General features: G+C 40.0%; 1 protein-coding gene across 1 annotated transcript in view; it reads right to left on the reverse strand.

Annotated features, from left to right (window-relative positions):
* Positions 1 to 22,053, reverse strand: part of CDH13 (cadherin 13) — a 548,360-nt gene that overhangs the window by 416,699 nt on the left and 109,608 nt on the right. The window contains exon 2 of the mRNA XM_072117266.1: positions 15,935 to 16,046. Within this exon, the coding sequence (XP_071973367.1) occupies positions 15,935 to 16,046 (112 nt within the window). The remainder of the gene's footprint in view (positions 1 to 15,934; positions 16,047 to 22,053) is intronic.

The raw sequence follows: 22,053 nt of genomic DNA on the forward strand, positions 1-22,053 counted from the left end.
GCTGGCGCACTTCAGCCAACCACAAATGTGACACATTGGAGTCAGTAGCATGTTTAACTGTAATGTGTCTGGCAGCCCTCCAGAAGTTATGGAAGCCTTAAATTGACTTCTGAATTGCATCCAATTTAGACAGAGGTAACCTGAGAGGAACAACTGTTTACAAATGGCACAGATTTTTTCCAAGTACTGGATTATTTCCATAGAAATTCTAAAATTCGGTATGTAACACCCATGTGTCATTACTAGGGGTCAAAAGTAACATTTTTAAAAGATTTTTTGTAAAAAAAACTAGTTGTGGTATCATTATAACTTTAAAACTCTCCAACAGAGATGTAAGTGAATGTATTGACATAATTATACAGGCAGTCCCCAGGTTACATAGGTTCTGTAGCTTTGTTCTTAAATTGAATTTGTATGTAAGTTGGAACTGTATATTTTATAATTGTAAGTCCAGACAAATTTTTTTTGGTCTCTGTGACAATTGGATTTTAAAAATGTTGGATTGTCATAAGAACCAGGATTAGCAATAAAGCTTCATTGCAGACACATTTTAATAACTGTTATAGCTTTTTATTGTAATCTAGGGCTAAAGTACAATAAATTACCAATTACCAGAGGTCTGTTTGTAACTAGGGGTCGTCTGTAAGTTGGGTGTTCTTAAGTAGGGGACCGCCAGTAATCTAAAAGCAATCCCTGTGTTCGGTCAGATCCTGAAGGAAATATGACCGCAATCTGCCAAAAAAGGAAATAGATGGTGTGTGACTACTGGATGAAACTACTTGTGGGGACAATTAGTACAAATAATTGTGTTACCTGCTAAAGATAGGGGGCATTTTGATGAATAGTATTGAAAACAGACCCATATCTGGATAACAACTGATAATGGTTCATTTCATATAGGTCTTTTTGATCCACATTTTTGATCAGTTGCATATTGTGTATTTTCACCCCTTCGACCCATAGTGACAACCTATTTTAATAGCTGAAGAAGAGACTTGTTTTTGGAAGAGACAGTCCCTATTAGATTGATAGCAGAGACATTGTTGTAAGTACCCTATATATACTCGAGTATAAGCCGACACGAGTATAAGCCAAGGTAACTAATTTTAACGCAAAAAACTGGGAAAAAACTATTGACTCGAGTATAAGCCTAAGGTGGTAAATGTATTGGTCTGAGCCTGCCTCCAGTATATAGCCAGAAGCCCCTTGGTATATAGCCTGCAGCCCATGCCCCGAATATAAAATCTACAGCCCATGCCCCCCAGTGTATAGCCTACAGCCGCTCCCCCCCCAATATTCAGCCTGCTGCCCCCTGCCCCCCAGTATACAGCCTGCAGGCCCCTGCCCCCAGTATACAGCCTGCAGGCCCCTGCCCCCAGTATACAGCTTGCAGGCCCCTGTCCCCAGTATACAGCCTGAAGCCCCCTGTCCCTAGTATATAGCCTACAGCCCCTCCCAGAGGAATGCCCAGCCTATAAGAAAAAAAAATAAGTGCACTCCCCTTCCGATGCCCCCCTTGGCAGAACCTCTTCAAACCATTGATGTTCTGGCTCCGGCTCCCTGTCTCTGCGCCGTCATAGTGTGGCGATGGCGGCACACACACTAGATGTCAGCGAGCGGCTGACATCACAGCTCGAGCGACTGCACCGTACGGACACAGGGACCAATGACTAGCAGAGGACCTGCCGGGTGGGGGTTGGGGATGCAGGTGTATAAGCCGAGTTAGGGTTTTTCAGCACATTTTTTGTGCTTAAAAACTCGGCTTATACTCAAGTATATACGGTAACAATTTCTTGTGCTTGACCTCTTCAGTAGTGTATGAGGATCACCACACAGTGTGAACATGAGCTGTAACACATACACATTTTAACCAAAGCATGATTGATCCTTTAAAATAATTATTTTTCTTTTTACCAATGGAAATGATAATCTTTAAGAATGTTTGTGATTTGTTTTATTGAAAAAAAAATATTAATATCCCAGGTTTCAGACAGTTACTAAATGCATATTTATGTTGCTGGCCTTTAAATAAATCAGCTTTCATTTGGAGAGTTAGTAGAAGACCAATAGATCATCCCTTTAACCCCATGTGGCCTAGATACAACCAGTGTGAAGCGTTGCAGATGGGTGAAGGTGCACTTAAAACAATCTACATTAAATTATAATGGTGTTGAATGCAAAAATGCTGCATAGAATATACAAGAGCACTGAAGATATTCTGTATTCTGATGTAACCTATCATCCATCAAGAAGCAGAACAAAGGGTCAGTCATTAATTAGACTCTGAATTAAAGCCTTTCAGTGAGGGTCAACGCACCCTTCATTCTGACATTTACATCACTACTCGGGTACTTTTCAATCTGGTATGCAGGATGTATGGCGAAATGCTTTTCTGTTAATTGCCTTCATTTTTCACGTGTGCTATTTGATTTATAGTCAATTAAAAATCCCCCGAAAAGCCACAAAATCATGTTAAGAATAAACAAGATTAATGTTTCAGAAGTTCCTCACTGCATGTGGTACACAAGCACTGCCATTACACTATAAGGTAGTTAAATGAAAAACTGTCACAGAATGGCAAGACATTACTGGGGGTCCGCCTATGACTTTCAAATGTTTCCATATTTATGATTGATGAAAGAACTGCCGGACAAAATCCAAGAATGAAATTGGCTCACTTTACCTTTTCCTTTGCCAGTGGAGTTGTGACTCTTACTCATCAAAGTGCACTTCTCTCAGCTCTGGGGAGTCTCCTGTATAGTCATCTCTGGGGGGGTCTTCTGTATTACGTCTGCTCTCGGGGTCTCCTGTATTATAGTCTTCTCTTGGGGTCTCCTGCATTTGCGTTTGCACTGAAGGTCTCCTGTACTATAGTAAGCTCTATGGGTGTCTAATATTATACCTCTGCTCTGGGATCTCCTGGATTATAGTCCCTTCTCTGGATCTCCAGTATTATAGCCTTCTTTGGGGTCTCCTGACTTATAGGGGCAGATTTACTTACCCGGTCCATTCGCCATCCAGCGGCACGTTCTCTGCGGTGGATTCGGGTCCGGCCGGGATTCACTAAGGCAGTTCCTCCAATGTCCACTAGGTGTCGCTGCTGCGCTGAAGACCATCGGATTGCATCGGAGTTCACCGTCCTACCCTGGGTGCAGGTAAGCGTGCGTCGAGCGACACTTTTTTTTAAAATGCTCCGTTTTTTCTGAATCCGCCCGGTTTTTTTACGGCCATACCCCCCGATTTCCGTTGCGTGCATGCCGGGACTGATGCGCCACAATCCGATCGCGTGCACCAAAATCCCGGGGCAATTCAGGAAAAATCGGAAATATTCAGGGAAACACGTCGGGAAAACACGCAAATGACTCCCATAGTCTCCTCAATGGATCTCAATATTATACATCTGGTCTATGAGTCTCTAGTGTTATAGTCTTCTCATTAGCATGGCTTGCTGTGGGGTCTCCAATGTTATAGCCTGTTCTGGGGATCTCCATTATTATAAATTTGTGACGCGGTCTACAGTACTATATGTACCTGATATAGGAGGTCTTCATTATTATTATATCTGCTTCGGGCTATTTCCAGTGTCATTATTATTGTCTGGTTTGTGCAAATGCAATATTTGGTTTCTGGGTCTCATTTTTTGCTGTACTATGGCTATTGGTTCACCTTGGTGCTGGTTACTGGTAAGACTCCTGAAGTTGAGCAGTATAAAAATGCCCACCTTGGACCAATAAAGGTTGTGCACCCCTGCTCTAGACTGTATACAGTGGGGCACATTTACTTACCCGGTCCATTCGCGTTCCAGCGGCGGCTTCTCCGACGAGCGTTCGGGTCTTCCGGCGATTCATGAAGGTCCTGCGCCCAATGTCCACCAGGTGTCGCTGCAGCACCGAAGTCCGTCGAGGTGCCCCGGAGTTCATCGTCTTCATCGTGGTGCATGTGAGTATGGCCCGTGCGACCAATTTTTTTTTTTAAATACGGCGTTTTTTCCGAATCCGTCAGGTTTTCCGATGGCCACGCCCCCCCCATTTCCGTCGCGTGCATGCCAGCGCCGATGCGCCACAAACCGATCATGAGCGCCAAAATCCCGGGGCAATTCAGGGAAAATCGGCGCAAATCGGAAATATTCGGGTAACACGTCAGGAAAACGCGAATCGGGCCCTTAGTAAATGACCCCCAGTATGTCTAATATCTCATTAAAATGACAACTGATTGGAGTGATTGGATTGCAGCGAATTAGTTATAAAAAATGTTAATGGAGCATCAGGTATGGCCTCTTAACTACATAAGGACGTGATCATGGTAGACTGGGGGAATGTAAGAGATTATGCTTTGGGATCCAGAAGATACACCCCCGACCTATATCTTTTGTAAAATATTGATGGAAATTAGATTAGCTACTTGTGACAGTTTTGTGGTGTAAAACAGAAGAACATTTTTGCTCATATCACATTTTATCTAAAATGTTATTAATGTGAATATCAAGCGAAAAGAAAAGTGGGTAAGGGGTAGGGCCATTTGTATAGGGGCACATTTACTATAGCGAGTCCTAGGAATTGGAACAAATTATAACTCAAAGCTACATTTTACAATGCAGGAGAATACTATAGATTTTTATTGTCATTGTAAGGATTTCCAGGATGCAGCAAATTTATTAAAAGACATGCATAGAAGTTAAATGCATGTCAAAGAGATCTGCTTTCTCCAAGGCATGTTTGATCGAAAACGGACTGGATCTTGACAACCAAGAAAGAAGGACCTGTCTTTTGTTTCCACCTCCACTCTCATTCTATTTATCTCCTATCGCTTTCTTTTGGGTGGTCTGCCACCATGCTACATATGCCTTTTTATGAGATTTCATAGTAACAATCTATATGAATAATGCAGAGGCCAACACTTTTATGGGTATATAATGACTGCATTGGTATCATTTGAAGTTTTTAGTCAATAAAAAATTTCAGTGGATTTAACAATCAAATACCCAACACCAATGATCTATGGTCACATAGACAAGCATTATATGGTTCCCCTTCTTATCAGCTTAATGGATACAGGTGAAGATACGATTAGTAAAAGGATCCATTCCATTGCATTATGAAGTTGTCCACCTGCAACTAAAAATTAACCAAATCAACCTGTCCAAACCAAGCTGGTTCAACAGCGCAACCAAAATCAGACTTGGCAGTCTAATCCCATTCATGCCACTTCTTGAGAAATTGGCGAATCTTGACACCAACCTGTCAGATATGTGGTCTTTAACCTCCCCTCTTTACATATTTAGTGACTAATCATATCCAGTGATATTTTTAATCCAGCCCTAGGTATGCCCGTGGAGAATATTACGGCACAGGAAATATGACTTTACTCTAAAGTTAGCTGAGGACATCTATCCCTAGAGGGACTATGGCCTCGAAGGCTTTGAGAAGTGGGATTTTCACACTTTGGATAGACTCAGCGGAGACACCATTTTTTTCAAGTAGAACAGAAGAAAGTTATGAAGTTATGGTACATCCTAACTGTATTGTCTATATTTCCAGAATCTGGGTAGCGGAATAAATGCCAACCGGGGTCTCAGTCTGTCTTAGAGTAAAATTTGTGTACACAGCCAGTAGTTTGCTTCTCTGTCCACAGTACAAATATTTCTCTGGTGTATAGAATTTATCTAGTGTGGCCTTAAGGCAAATAAATATCTAAATTTCGCCTTGTCTCCAGTTTTATCTCGATCCATGAATCCAAACTTCTTTCTTGTGGGTCTATTTATATGTTACTGGGATTGGATTCTGATTAGAAAAAATCTTGTTATTGTTCCTCAACCTTTAGGGTTTCTTTAGAGTCTTGTGCCATGCTGTATGTTGTGTGGACCACTCACTCTTACTTCCTGTGCCATCTGAACCTGAGCGATTAGGGGGTGTCTGTGGGAAACCACAATTTTCAGGTACTTCTAGGGCAGTGATGGTGAACCTTTTAGAGACTGAGTGCCCAAATTACAAACAAGACCCACTTATTTTTTGCAAAGTGCCAACACAGAAATTTAATTTGTGATTTATACTCTTTGCTCTCTCACAGCTCACATTCATATCATCCTCCTGAGGACACCAATAAAGCAGAAAATAGAAGAAATTTGGATGATCATTGTAGCTTCCCTCCAGAGTCCCATAAACCAGAAGTATTGTCAGGGCCGGAGCAGGAGCTACAATGATAATCCAGATATGTCCACACCTTCCCACTCCTCCAGTAGTCCCAGATAGCGCTGCCACGTTAAAATAGCTCTGTGCACAGCAAGTCCTGGGCTGTCTGGAACTGCCACCTCTGCCACCAGTGCCATAGGTTCGCCACCACTGTTCTAGGGTGTGTGGAACATCACACTCCCATTTACTTAATATTTCAGAAGCTACTTATGTAGAGTAGCATGATGGGGTAATGATTAATCCACTTTTGCCAGACTTCTGGAGTCATGTGAGACACATGTGCCACATTTATCAAGGTTTTTAGACTTTTTTTGGCACTTTTCCGACAAGTCTGACTAAGGAGGTGTGGCCTGGTGTAGTCTTCGGAAAAAAGGGCAAGGCTACAAGGAAAATAGTTTTTTTGCCGCAAGTGGGTATGGCCTAGCTTTTCCACATTATCCGTCACGTTTATGTGTATTTTGTCAGAATTTTTAGGCGAAAATTTTGGCGCACAATAGAGAGAAAAATAAAGGCGCAGTCCATGTATTATTTTGGCGCACATCTCATTGATATCGGCATTTTTATGGTGGACGACTGATTATTACTGTGCACCACTTTAAAACATCGGGCTGTGCTTTCTAGAGACTGATCTCCGATGCTGACAGTCGTGCTTGTGCCAGAATTAGTAAATCCCCCCATAGTGTCGCAAACACTTCATAAATCAATGTCCAAAGACATTAGACCACATATCAAAACTAGTGCAGTCTGTACTATGTGCAGTTTGCCTGTGGAGTGTGCAGAGTGCACCAGATTCATCAAAAATGGTAAATGTGTGCAAAAGTGTGCACCAACATTTTTATGATGCACCTTTAACAAAGAGAGTGCAATGCAATTCAAGTCGCAGTCATAAATGTGGTGCACAGTCCGACTTTGCACTAGAATGCCCCTTTATGTGCACAAAAGTGGCGCGGAATAAATAAATGCAAGCAGTTTGCATGTTTATTTCAGTGCAAAGTCAGACAGAAAACTGGCACAAACACTTTAATAAATGTGTGCCATTTTTTTTGTGTAAAGATAGACAAAAAGCTGGCGTAGACGCAATGATATATCTGGGCCATTGATTAAATCCCTGCAATATGTATGTAGTAGCAGCCTGACAGGAGAACAATGTATTGTGATTTGAAGAAGCACATCTAAATATATACATTAGGAGCACAGATGTTAGGCATTTATCATGTGAAGCTCAGTGAACTAATTCTAAGAATGAGGTTGTTATACTGTGAATGTTCTTATTAGCAGTGATATCAAAGCAGATGTTTCCCGTGACATACTAATAATATCATTAGTGTCCTACTCTGTTTTCTAACTGTAACACGGAAAATACATTCATCTTCAGCTTGTAGCCTTCTGGTTCTACTGGAATGTTTTAGTAAATCTTAAATCTACAAACACACATTATTTAATAAAAACAGCATGAAACACAAAAAGGACTGCAGTCTAGGAGCTACATGAAGAAAACCCAAAGTTTAATCGCCAATGGAGCAAGATCACATATATAACAGGCAGTTGTTCTGCAAAATCCATGCCTATGCAATGTCAGCTTCTTATGAAATACTTGATTTCCCCCAATAAATAACAATTCAGGTTTATGCTTGTTGTGTTGTTTCTTTATCATTATGGTTTAGATATATAGTTATAGCTGATAAAGTGTTTTTTTCTCAGTTGGGTGTGTGTCTCTTCACGGATTGGACAGAATCATAATGGCCAGAACACACTCAAACTAATAAAGCCCACATGCTTAAATGGAACGCTATCATTAGCTTTAACCCAACTCAACTACCAAAATCCTCAGGTAGGATATGAGCTATCCTTTGTAGAATTCCTTTGCAGAATACTTGTATGCGAAATCCAAATACCTATAAAAACAATCTTCTCCATATGAAAATGAGGTGAGAAGATGAGATGAGTCACTTTCAGAGGCTGGAAGGGGGTGGAGCTACAGAACTGGACATACGGGCAGCTAAAGAAATAGTTGAATATGCAAGCTGCAGAAAAAGATTGAGGTGACACCTATTTTTTTTTTTTAAATCTCTTTCTCGTTACCACATTGTATATGGTGCAGGAACACAAGGTTATTGAAATTATACCATGATAGTGCCATGTGTTTAGTAGTTGGAAGGAATCTTTACTAACTCTTTCTATATGCCTTTTAAATGGAGAATCTTTGTAATGTATCAGCCATACTCACTCACAGGCAAACAGCCAGTGTAATGGACCTACGCCATCCCTTTTTCCCTGCAGGCAAATGTATGGCCAGTTGTAGCCTCCTCTGCGGCCATAGATGTTTTTTAATGGGAAGGAGATCTGCTTCCTCTCAATAGGTTTGGTCACTATTGAGACTCTCCATCAATAAGATGTTATCGCCATAGGACAACAACAATCGATTTCCACAATGGTTCTGTCATTCTGGGTGAATCCAAACTGTGAAGAGATTCATTTTTATCTGTCCATTTATTCAGCAGATAGCCCATTGATTTAAATTCTGTTCCTCTGGGGTAAGTGGCAGTCATTTTTATATTATATTGTAAAGCATGGGTTATATCACAAAGCCTGCTGATTGGATTTTTATTTCTGTAGATTATAGCGGTGTCCTCAGCTAACAATACATTATAAACCACATTTCTATTGCATTTAGATAAAAAAATAAAGCCGTATAGACTCATCTTAAGGTTTTTGCTTTGGTTTTTTGTAGGGTTTTTTCATGTTTGCTATAAAAATGTTATTTTGTCAGAGACTGCCTTATTGCCTTTATTCTGTAATCCACTAGATGTAAATTTGTACAGAAACAAATTAAAAAAAACATTCTCTACATTACTTTAAGCTACTTGCCAAAAACAAAATGGACATAAGCTTAATTATCACTTTATCTTATTTTCTACTTGTTTTATAATTGTTTCATAACGTGTTTTATAGGAAATTTTTTCAATTTTCTGGACAATTTGAAATTGTTGTTCCTTGAGAAAAAAAATCCTGAAAGTACATCCCTTATGTTGCACACATGCTTATCTTTTTCTTGATTTTCTTAGCAAGAAATTTATGATAAACACTTTGGTTACATTTTCAGAATATCAGACATATTATAGTGGTAATTAAGATAAGTCTTCAACTAAGTCATGAAATACAATTGTAAAATTAAAATTAAATGAATAAATAAAACAAAGAAAACAAAATTTCAGACATGCCAGTCCCTTACATGTTAAAGGATTTCCCAGGCAAATACTCTTAATCACCTATCCTTAGGATAGGGGTTTTAACCCCTTCCCGACATTTGACGTAATAGTACTGCATCGCGGGAGGTGCGTTCCCGCAAAATGCAGTACTATTACGTCAAGCTTCTGGCCCCGGCTCCTGAACGGAGCCGGGGCCAGAAGCTGCGGGTGTCGGCTATATGTTATAGCTGACACCCGCCTCTAACACCCGCGATCGGAGATTTCTCCGATCGCGGGTGTTAACCCCTAACACGCCGCGGTCGCGCTGACCGCGGTGTGTTAGAGGCATTTAAAGTTATTGAAAGTTGAATCGGACCCCCCCGCGGCGCTTACCGGGGGGGTCCGCTCCTCCGATCGCAGCCCCGGGACTGCCGGTGCCCGGGGCTGCGCGATCCTCCTCTCGGTGCCGGGTCCCTGCCTCCTGGCAGGACCCGGCTGTAAGACACTGGGCATGCGCAGCATGCTCAGTGTCTTACATTACACAGTGCAATACATCTGTATTGCACTGTGTAACCTGTAAAATAGCTTGAACAAGTGATCAGAAGATCACTTGTTCAAGCTAAGATGTCAGTAAATGTAAAAAAAGTAAAAATAAATAAATAAAGGTTTTTTACAGTAAAAATAAATAATAAAAGAAAGTGAAAGTCCCCCCAAACACCACATTTCCCTTTACACAAGTAATAAAGTATAAAAACCACTAAATCACGAAAAAACCCCACTTATTTGGTATCGCCGCGTCCGTAACAATCTGTACAAAAAATCCTAATCATAATTGGACCCGCTCGGTGAACGTGGTAAAAAAAAAAAACCAAAAACTTGCCAAAAATTAAAACTTTTTATCAAATTGCTTTAAAAAAAATGTTCTAAAAAGTGATCCGAAAAAGTTACAAGCACCAAAATGATACCAATAAAAAGAGCAACTTGTCACGCAAAAAATAAGCTTACAACCAGCTCCGTAAACCAAAAAATACTATAATTATGCTGCTATAAAAATGGCAATACTAAAACAAATGCAATTTTTTCTATTCTAGTTTTCCTTCAATAAAATTGGACAAATAAAAATAAAACTATATAAATGAGGTATCACCGTAATCGTAGTGATCCGTAGAATAAAGATAATATATTATTGTTATGCTACAGTGAACAACCCCCCAAAAAAATGCTAAAAATCCAAAACAAGAATTGATGATTTTAATTTCCTCCACACGTAAAAAGTTAATAAAATTTCTTCAATAAGCTAAAAACCCACTAAAATTAAGTTTTTTTTTACAGTGCATCTCGTCTCGCAAAAAATAAGCCCTTATTTGTCTAAATTGCTTAAAAAATAAATAAAGATTGTATAGCCTATTCCCAACGAGCGTTGTTATAGAACGGTGCGGCGTGTAAGGGTCAGGGTAAGACGGCGGCTGTTCACTGATCGGGGTAAGACGATGGTTGTTCCTGACAGCCATCCATCCTGCCCCATGGACCAGAAGGGTTCCGTCCCCCCCACACACCCCCAGTTAATTATCGCTGCTACTGGCTCATCAATTCAGACGAGCCAATAGCAGCGAATTTACTTATGACGTCAGTAATACCGATCACCATGTCTGTAGACACGGTGATCGGGGCAGGGTTGCGGCTGTTCCTGACAGCCACCAATTTTGCCTTGCGTTCCAGAGGGGTTTTGTTGCCCCCCTCTGTCCATGTTTGCCGCTATTGGCTGGTCGATTTGGTCCAGCCAAAAGCAGCAATATTCGTCATCGCTAGGGTGAATAAAAGCAACACTTGGTGATAATTTCCCTACTAAAACGAAGATTTGGTACAAAAGCGCTGGCCGTGCACATTGTACAGATTATGGTGTACAACTCTTACGAGCTGTTCCAATGTGCAGGTCCTGCCGTATCATTTCTCCGTTTTCAAGAGGAAGATATTAGGAAACTAATATTGGGACAAGAAGGACGGGGCCCCAGTACCTCTGGTTTAGATGTTCCTGTGTTTTGCCAGGACAGCATTTTCCCGGTGAATTCTGCTGCTTCTAATAGTAGGACTCAATAAAGAGTCTGTTCCAAAAGAGAAGTTAGGATGGACACTATGTACTAAGGATGGACACTACATACAACTAAGAGACCTGCGACAGCTCCAGAGTGACAAAAGTTTAGTTGGTCCCCTGGTATATTCTACCTCCTTATACACTAGACATTCACAATTCACGCCCAACCTATTGTGAATTAATTTCGGTAAAATGAATAATTGTAACAACTGTTATGTCCCGTTGCTCCCTATACCCCTCCATTATTTCATAAGGGGCGCCACATAACGGGCACTGAACTTTCCAGAAATAATTGCAATTTCCATCTTGGACTCCGTTGCACATCATATTTGGAAACCACCTATATGTTCAAAATGCTCATTTCACCACGTGTATTACACTACACCACATATTACACCTTGCTATATTCCCCAAGGGGTGTACATTCAACAATTAGGGTCACTTTTCGGGTTTTCCTCTGTTTTGGTACCACTACGGCTCTCCAAATGCATCCTGACACATGTGAAGGATTTCTTACAAATTTGGCCTCTAAAAGACAAACATCCCTCTTTTCCTCTACTGTGCGCCCATAAAGCATTTTATATGCACATGTGGGGTACTTATGCACTCGGGAGAAATAGTTTTACACCTTTTTTGGGGTTATTTAATATATTATCCCTTGTGGCTTACATAAATTAGGGGTAAAGTGACATTTATAGGAAAATTTTCACCTTTTTAATGATTCGGGCCTAATTGGATCATTCACCTGTAGGGGCAAATACATATATTACACATTGCAAAATTCTCTAAGGGGTGTGCATTCAAAGATTAGGGTCACTTTTCGGATTCTTATCTGTTTTATACCACTAGGGTTCTCCAAATGCATGTCAAACATTTCTGTCAAATTTGGCTTCTAAAAGGCAAACATTCCCCTTTCCTTTTACTGTGCGCCCATACAACATTTTATATACACATGTGGGGTACTTCTACACTCGAGAGAAATAGGTTTACACATTTTGAGGGGTTATTACATTTTTTTATCCCTAGTGGCTATATAAAATTAGGAGTAAAATGACCTTTATAAGAAAATGTTCACCTTTTATCTATTTAAGTCCTAATTAAATCAAACACCTTTACGGACAAATACACATATTACACCTTGCTAAATTCTCTAAGGGGTGTGCTTTCCAAAATGGTGATACTTGTTGGGGTTCCGCTCTGTTTTGGTACCACTACGGCTCTCTAAATGCATCCTGACACATGTAAAGGATGTCTGTCAAATTTGGCTTCTAAAAGTCCAACGCCCCTCTTTCCCTTCTGAGCTTCACTGCGTACCCATACAACATTTTATTTGCATGTGTGGGGCAATTTTATACTCGGGAGAAATGCTAGTACACATTTTTTTTGGGGTTGTTTCATCTTTAATGCCTTATGGGATACAAAAATTAGCCGTAAAAGTGACTTTTTTGGGAAAATGTTCACCTTTTTCCTTTTAGGGACCTAATTGAAGCAAACACCTGTAGGGGAAAATACACATATTACACCTTGCTAAATTCTCCAAAGGGTGCACTTTACAAAATGGTGACACTTGTTGGGGTTCCCCTCTGTTTTGGTACCACTAGGGCTCTCCAAATGCATCCTGACACATGTAAAGGATGATTGTCAAATCTGGCTTCTAAAAGGCCAAAGCCCCACTTTCCCTTCTGAGCCCTACTGTGCACCCATACAACACTTTATATGCAAAAGTGGTGCAGTTCTGTGCTTAGGAGAAATAGTTTTACACATTTATGGGGTTGTTTCATCTTTTATCCCTTGTGGCTTACAAAAATTTGGGGTAAAAGTGACTTTTTGGAGAAAATTTTCACCTTTTTTCCCTTTTGGGGCCTAATTGAATCAAACACCTATTGGGGAAAATACACAAATTACACGTTGCTAAAATCTCCAAGGGGTGTACTTTCCAAAATGGTGTCTCATGTTGGGGCTTTCCTCTGTTTTGGTACCATTATGGCTCTCCAAATGCATCCTGACACATGAAAACTTTTTCAGCCATATTTGCCCTGCAAAAACGAAACAACGCTCTTTCCATTCCAAGTGCCCCCCTGTGCCCGTACAGCAGGGTACAGTGACAAAATGGGTATTGGCATACTCAAGAGGAATTGCCCTCAACATTGTAAAATGCATTTTCCTTTTTAACCCATTGTGAAGGTGCAAATTTTAGTGTTAAATGAATCTATAGTAAGATAAAATTACATTTCTCTAATTTCACTTTCATTTATCTTTCACGCTCATGAAACGCTCAAAGGGTTAACAAAATTCCCAAAGGTTGTTTTGAATATTTTGAGGGGTCTAGTTTCTAAAATGGTGTCATTTGTGGGGGGTTTCTGTCATGTGGGCCTTATAAAGTCACTTCTAACTAAATTGACCCTCCAAAAGTAGGTTTTGATGAATTTCGTGAAAATCTGAAAAATTGCACCTAAAGTTATAAGCCTCCTAACATCCAAAATAAAGGAAAAGATGTTTGAAAAATGATGCCAAGTTAAAGCAGACATATGGAAAATGTTAGTTATCAAGTTATTTTAGTGCTATGACCAACTTTCCAAAAAGTAGAAAATTTTGAATTTGGAAAACATTGTTTTTTTCAAAATTTTGGCCAAATTTCCATTTATTTCATAAATAAATACTAAATATATTTATTAAATTTCTCAACCAGCATGAAGTACAATGTGTCACGAAAAAACAATCTCAAAATCAACTGGATATGTTAAAGCGTTCCAAAGTTATAACCACTTAAATAGACACATGTCAGATTTTAAAAAATGGTCCGTGTCAGGAAGGTGAAAAGTGGCTTCAGCGTTAAGGGGTTAAGGGTGATTCAGTGTAGATTATATAATAGGTTATGTGTATCAATATTTTAATTCCTATGATATTTTATGTAAATATGCCAATTTTATCAAGGCTTCTCTAGATGACAATGCTTATCATAACACAAGTGTATGTAATGGATTCTTTATGTAACATTTCTCAAGCAAACATGTCTATTGTGGAACCATACATTATAGTGGTCTTGTAGTTTAGTAACAACTGAAAAGACTGCTGACTGGTCCGAGGCAATCTTAGTTAACTAATCGCACTGACCGTCTTCTAGAACTCGTGTCATCGAGGATAACAAGTAACAATGTAAGCTATACACTGTAGAGACGGCATCATAGAAGAAACCATTTGAAAATCACCAAGTTAGGAATAATTCATACGAATGTGGGTTAGTTGTGAATATATTCCAGTATATTTAGGGCAACAAAGGTCATTGGTCTTACCAAACACTTGAACATTGATACGCAGTTTTATAGAGCAGAAGTATTGTAACTCAATATGGTAGGTACCCACCGTTTCACTAGGCATTGTGTAGCATGCATTCGTCCAAAATAAGACTTAAGAGGTTTAACATTAAAACTAAAATCACAAAGTTCTATAAAATAGTTTTACAATTATATCCAACTTACGATCAAGAGAAATAAATCACAATTATATGACACAATATATCATCTCAGAGTTCTATTCCCAGAAAAGGAAGATCTCAGAACAAGACTCTATGGATATAGAAGACAACATGTCTTATCAATAAAGTGATATCTTCTTAGGGTTGATAATATATCCTACTACAGGATAGTACAAATACATCGAAATACTTCAGTAAGGGTATTGTTCTCCATACAGATGAGGTACAGATATTCAGGAACAATTGTCCTGGCTCATCATCTGATGGATATCTGTTCTTATGGATCTGAAGATTACAGTTTTATTCCTGATAAAATCGTCTAATTTATCCACACTGATTTGTGTTTTCATCACCCTTCTGCAATAAGTCAGAACCACTATGAACATCCAGATTACCTGATCCATCTACAAATAAATGATCTAAGAAACCTATATACATGACACAATATCATTTGGCCTAATTCAAAGAGGGGGAATCATTTGTCTACTGCATCTGACATGTTCCATCTGAAGGGTTAGTCCAGTTTAAAGAAAAGTTTCTAAAAATCCTGTAAGAGATAGCAGTGGAAGATCCACATTTAGTATTTCCATATACCAAGTCTATAACCATATATATACCATCTATAAGTCATCCATGAGCAAATCATATCTTAAAGATGAACTAGTTTACCTTCAGTGTGCACATTGTAATGCACAGCTGCCCCTGTAAGGGCGCTGTAAGGGAGAACTAGAAAATCCCCCATATAATACATCCGAAGGCTGGAGGTGCCAGCTGTGTGTGAAAACATATTCTTTTATTATTATAATCACACTTGAATTGGGTCTTTTTTTAATGTGATATGTCAACATTGTCATCATCATGTCAAAAGAACATCTTCCTTATTAAGAGACCTCTCTCTCTTTCTTTGATTCACAAATTTTATCTGTCCTCAATGAAATTTTCACATCCTATATTATATCCATATAGTACCACTGAAATGTCAGGTTCTTACCATTCAGAAGAAGCTGGTCCTTCAAAAATTCTCCTTGCTGCTCAATGTAATAAATTTTCTCTTGAAATCCTGGGATGCAGTCAAAATCTCTAGCAATGGCAAATAGCAGGACCTGCATAAAAAGGTAAAAGCGTTATAGCATCTGGAAGCTGATGAAAATTGTACAGACAGCAGGATTTTCAACTTTCCAAGAACCTGCCAAAAACCCCTCTCTGTTTAATCAAATGACACATTAAAGTGACACCACAGGTTTTAGACATCAGTTGTCAGGCATTTTTTTAATGTAAGAGGATATCAAAGGCTTTCTATGCTTAAGATATATGGTGATGTGATTTCTCCGTCTGCTTTAGAAGCGAGAATTGCATTTTTCTCAGTACTATTTTCGGGATGTAGGCTAATGTTCTATTCAGCTTAGCGACTGGTGATTGTCAGCAGAGAAATAAAATACTGTGCCAAGCAATGAGATGGAGCACAATTTATGTACTAAGTATTGGATTGAGGTTGTGTCAAAATTAGCACGAAAAGTAGAAAGATGTTGCATATACCAGAAAAACAGTTACATGCCAAATGCCACCGGCTTTACTGTAACAACTAGGCTTTTGTATATTTTTTATACAATGTTTATCTTTTATGCAGGTTCTTTTCAAGTACAGTCTCTAAGCCTCATACTTTATTTAACTGACACCACCCTATTTAGATGAACCCCATGTTTATACAGAATTATACAATTTGATTCTAAGAGTCTTTATGTAATCATTAAGTAAATCTGCTCCTCTTCTTAGCAGGTAATGATCTTCTTATAATCACACCCAAAAAAGGAAAGTAATAATTACAATAAGTAATAATTAAAAAAATCTCTAGAAATCATTACATTGGATTTATATGTACCTTAACCTTTAAGTATTTTATGTGGTGACTAACCCTTCAACAAATGACAGTGAATATGAGAAAACATGACATATATTCAGCAAGTGTATATAGGAAACTTTGTAATGTATGTGAATGGACAAAAAATTTTCAAGCGGCATTCAAAAATTCCACTATTGAAAGTGAAATGTTGCTGTTTGAATACTTGGAATAAAAAGACACATTATTTGGAGCAGCTTTGTCATTATTTATTTTTTTTTGGAAACTGCTGCTCCAAAGTACTTCCTTTTTTGTGTTTGGACAAACTTGTGCCTTTCACCACTTATGGTTTCTCTCATGTTCCCCCTTCATGTACCCCCCCCCCTTGTAGCAGAAATCTCTGCTACATTCGGTCCAAACGCTCACTAAATTAGAGTTATATAGGGGGGGGGGCAGTGAGCAGATCTTCACCTATCAGCTATGGAAGAACTAAAATTAACTTATAAAGGCTGTAAATGGCATAATTGCTAAAAACTTACAAAGTACCTGGAAATATTTCATGTACACCCATTGAAATACTGATTTCAGGACTAGATACGTTTTATATTCAACTTCTCATCCACCAATGTATTAATTAGCCTTGACTGAAAGTAGATACCTGATTAATTTTTATATTCTATAAGTCTACCAAACTTCATCTATATGGGGTAAGGATATGTGCACCGTAAATGGCAAAGCAAGTCATTTTCCTAACACTAGCAAGACATCAACATGTTATCAACAAGCACTGCAATGTCCACTGCAGATTAGGGGCCATGTTAAGGCAAATAAAAGTTAAAAAGACATTTTTAAAAAGTGAAAAAGTTTAACAGTCATCTCAATTTACTGCTGAACAGCCTGGATCTGACCATAAGTAGGATTCACATTCATGACACTAGCACACAATAGCAAATCTTTACAAGCCTAGAACTTACGAAAATTAGGGGGGTTCCTGGGAAAGATATATATGGTATATCCAAAACAGTGCTGTCTGCACTAGTTGCAATTTGCCTACGAAGTGTGCAGGGTGCGCCAGATCTATGAATTGTGGCTTACGTTCTTCATGAATCTGGGGCCCCCTACACTGCTCCAACAGGCTGAAACAACTTTTTTTTATGCACCTTTAACATAGGGCATGCAACACACTTCTGCCAGACACTGCATAAATGTTTCCCATGGTCCAACTGTGCATCAGAACACACCTTTCAGTGCAGAATTTTGCGTTGTGTTGGGTATTGTGCAGCCTAGACACAAATGTTTCAAGGACACATTATAAATACATGTGGAAGCAGTTTGCATTGAAAAGAACATGCAAAGTCAAACAGAAAACGAGTGTAGGGGCTTTAACCCCTTCACGCTCCGTGGCGGATATATCCGGTGCAGTGACTTAGCGCTCAGTGGCGGATATATCCGCCACGGCGCTTATGCCGGCTCGGCTCTGGATCAGAGCCGAACCGGCATCGGGAAACACGGGGTGCCGGCTGTAACTAATAGCCGGCACCCCAGTGTAACACCCGCGGTCGGAGTGGGCTCCGATCGCGGGTGTGTAACCCGTTAAATGCAGCGGTCAGCACGACCGCGGCATCTAACATGTTTCTGGGGGGTCTTTCCCCCACAATCGGCCCCCCCGAACCGTTTTCGGGGGGCACCGATCGCTGCTATGGAAGTGCTGGGGTCCGATCTGGTCCCCAGCACTGCCTGCAGGCACTGCCAGTAAGATGGCGTCTGTGACGTCATCTTACTGGCATAGTGCCAGCCTATGCAAGTGCATAGGCTAACACTGATAATACCCTGCAATACATGATTATTGCAGAGTATTATCATGAACAAGCAATCAGATGATTGCTTGGTCATTTCCCATGGTGGAAAAAGTGAAAAAGTAAAAAAAAATGTTATTCAATAAAAAATAAAGTAATAAATCAATAAATATGCCCATAAGCCCCATAACATATAAAGAGACATATAACCCCAAAAAAGTCTAAATCGTAACAAAAACCCCACATATATAGTATCACCGCGTCCGTAACAACCCGTAGAATACAAGTAAATCATTGTTGAACCCGTACGATGAACGCCGTTAAAACTATTGAAAACCCACCAAAAATTTACATTTTTACCTATTCAATCTTACATAAAATGCCATCAAAAGTGATCAAAAAAACATATGTGCTCCACATGATACTGCTGCAAAGTACAGCATGTCCCGCAAAAAACAAGCCATCAACCAGCTCCCAAGTCAAAAAAGTAAAAATGTTATGCCACTTGGAAGACGACAATGCAAAAATGATAGATTTTTTCCCACATTACGGTTTTATTTGACAAATTTAGTAAAATGTAAGAAAATATATTCAAGTCTGGTATCCCCGTAATCGTATCGTCCCATAGAATAAAGCTAACATGATTATTAGGCTAAACGGTGAACACGAAAAAAAAATAAGTCAAAAATCCAGTACAGAATTGATGCTTTTCTACTCATACCCTCAAAAACGAGTTCCTAAATTTTCAACAATAGGTGATACCAACCCCAAAATGGCAACACTGGAAAAAGCATCTCATCCCGCAAAAAAAAATGCCAGCACATGGCCCTAATAACGAAAAAGCGAAAATTTATAGCCTACAAAAGGGACCAAAGAGGAAACTAAAATCCTGGCAGCTGCAGGTCCCTCCTTCCATTCTGTGCCTCGCTGTGTACCCATAAAACAAGTAACGTTCACATGTGGGGGGTCTCTGCACTCGGGAGAAATTGCAGAACAAATTGTATGGTGGGTTTTCTATTTTTATCTTTTGGAAATGTGTAAATTTTAGGGCTAAATGAGCATATAACCGGAACAATTTGACCAATCTAAATTTCACCTCCATTTTGATTCAATTACTATGAAGATCTCAAGGGGTTAACAATCTTCCTAAAAGCTGTTTCTGATAGTTTGAGGGGTGCAGATTTGAAAATGGGTTGATTATATACGGGGGTTTTGATACTAAATATGTAACATTTCATTCAAAACTGTATTTAAACTGTAAATTCTGAAAATACGGAATATCGCTATTCGATTTGTAAGCCGAGCGACATCAAAATATATTATCCAGGGGGGCGGAGCTTGGCCGCGAGTGGAGATGGCAGCATAGATTCTGTGCTCCTCGCTCACCTCGCCTCGGGACACCAATATATCGCCTAATACCCTCCGAAAATGGGCAGACTTGGCAAGGATAAGACCAGGGACACGCCAAGCGCTTTCAGAGGAAACAAAACCCAAGGAGACTTAGAAAAATACCTCAGAAAGAAGCTCGCGGTCTCCCCTGCACGAGGTCCCAAGATGGCGCCCGGAGCAGCAGCGGAGCAAGGCCTAGAGGAGGACTCTGAAGCTGAAAGCCTCTGCAACGGCTCCGAGACTGGAGGTGAGGACACAGACTCTCCAGCCTCCAGAGGCTTTATTAAGAAGGTTCTATTTCAAGCTTTAAGCCCTATCGCCAGAGACTTAGCAGAGATTAAAATAGATATAAAACATCTGGGCAACAGAGTCGAGCAGGTGGAAACCACTCAGACTGAAATACTGCAGCACAGTGTTAAAATGCAAGAGGCTTTAGCGACTCATTACAACCTAATAAATGAGGCGCTTCTCCGAGCAGAAGATTTAGAGAACCGCAGCCGCCGACAAAACGTACGCATCAGGGGGCTCCCTGAATCATATGCCCACGAAGCTCTGCCTAAGTTAGCCATAGAGATTTTCTCAATTCTCCTGGGCCAAGAGAAAGCTGAAGCCATCCAAATTGAAAGGATCCATAGGTCCTTAAAAGCGAAACCCGGAAGGAATGATCCGCCTAGAGACATAGTCTGCGGTCTACACAGATATACAGACGCGGCAGCCATCCTAAAGGCCAGCAGGGAACATGGCGAAATCAAACATGAGGAATCCATTATCACTATATATCAGGATATTGCCCCTGCAACTCTAACAAAGAGACGCATCCTGAAACCACTACTTGATGCACTAAGGGCATCAAATATCCCATTCCGCTGGTTATATCCTTTTGGACTGGCAATAATGAAAAATGGTAAACACATCGTGATCCGAAAACCTGCTGACCTGAATACAGCCTGGCCCTTACTCGAGATGGATCCAATAGAAATTCCATCCTGGCTTCCCTTTGAACAAGAGCTACAGATGCCTGCACTCACCATCCCAACGCCATGGAATCCAGTGCTGAAGCATAAATCCCCAAAGGTGAAGAAAGTCCATAAAGACAGACTCATGTCACCCTGATGTCATCAACATCAAGATATCTGTTTGCCCACAGGAAGGGACTATGTCTCTGTTGGTGACCCGAAGAGGGTATCGTATTGACAGACGTTTTTCATATGTTTACTTATTTTCCCTGTTATTAATGCAAAAAATTTAATCTAGAACAAATTTACCCGTCACAGGGATGTAATCGGTTACATGCATATGTTCTGCCTAAAATTAGGTCCCCGAGGCGAGGCCGAATGAGTAGGCCATTCTAGATAGGTAGGTCTCCCCCCCCCCACTTCCCCTTGTACTTTTTCACCTAGAGGGGAAGCACAAGAGACCAACTGTGTTGGACCTAACTGTGACTTCCCATCATGTCACAGAGTAGTCCAATTTTCTATTTCTATTTCATCAAAGTTATTACTGTTACTTTGTTAAGGCAATATTCTACCCCTCAAGCAGGGGAGTCGTTTACCCTTTCTGATAAGATACACTGCTCTCCCCCTTCACACCCCTCTCCCCAGCTAGTAGACAATACATACGCCCAATGTGACCAGATATATGTAGGTGTAAAAGGGCTTTATTTCCAAATATGTACTGTATGAGTATGGCTGAAATTAAGTTTATGACATATAATGTCAGAGGTCTGGGCACCCCTCAGAAAAGGAGCCAAGTAATGCGAATTCTCAAAAAACACAAAGCGGGAATAGCTTTGATCCAAGAAACCCACTTCAAAACAAACAAAATCCCCAATTTACCCACTAGAGACTACAACCAATGGTTTCACAGCACTTACTGCAAGGCATCTCGAGGGGTTTCAATAGCTATCCATAAAAATATCCCTTTAATCACATCCGCAGAACTAGCAGACCCAGAAGGGAGATATCTCTTCATCAAAGGGCAAATAGGAACTGAAACAGTCACCATTGCTAATGTATATGCTCCTAATTCTGGACAAGCACTGTGGGTTGCCCAGACCCTAAATAAGTTGAAAATGTTTAAAGATGGTAT

Source organism: Engystomops pustulosus, chromosome 7, assembly GCF_040894005.1.
Source record: "Engystomops pustulosus chromosome 7, aEngPut4.maternal, whole genome shotgun sequence".
Lineage (NCBI taxonomy): Eukaryota > Metazoa > Chordata > Amphibia > Anura > Leptodactylidae > Engystomops > Engystomops pustulosus.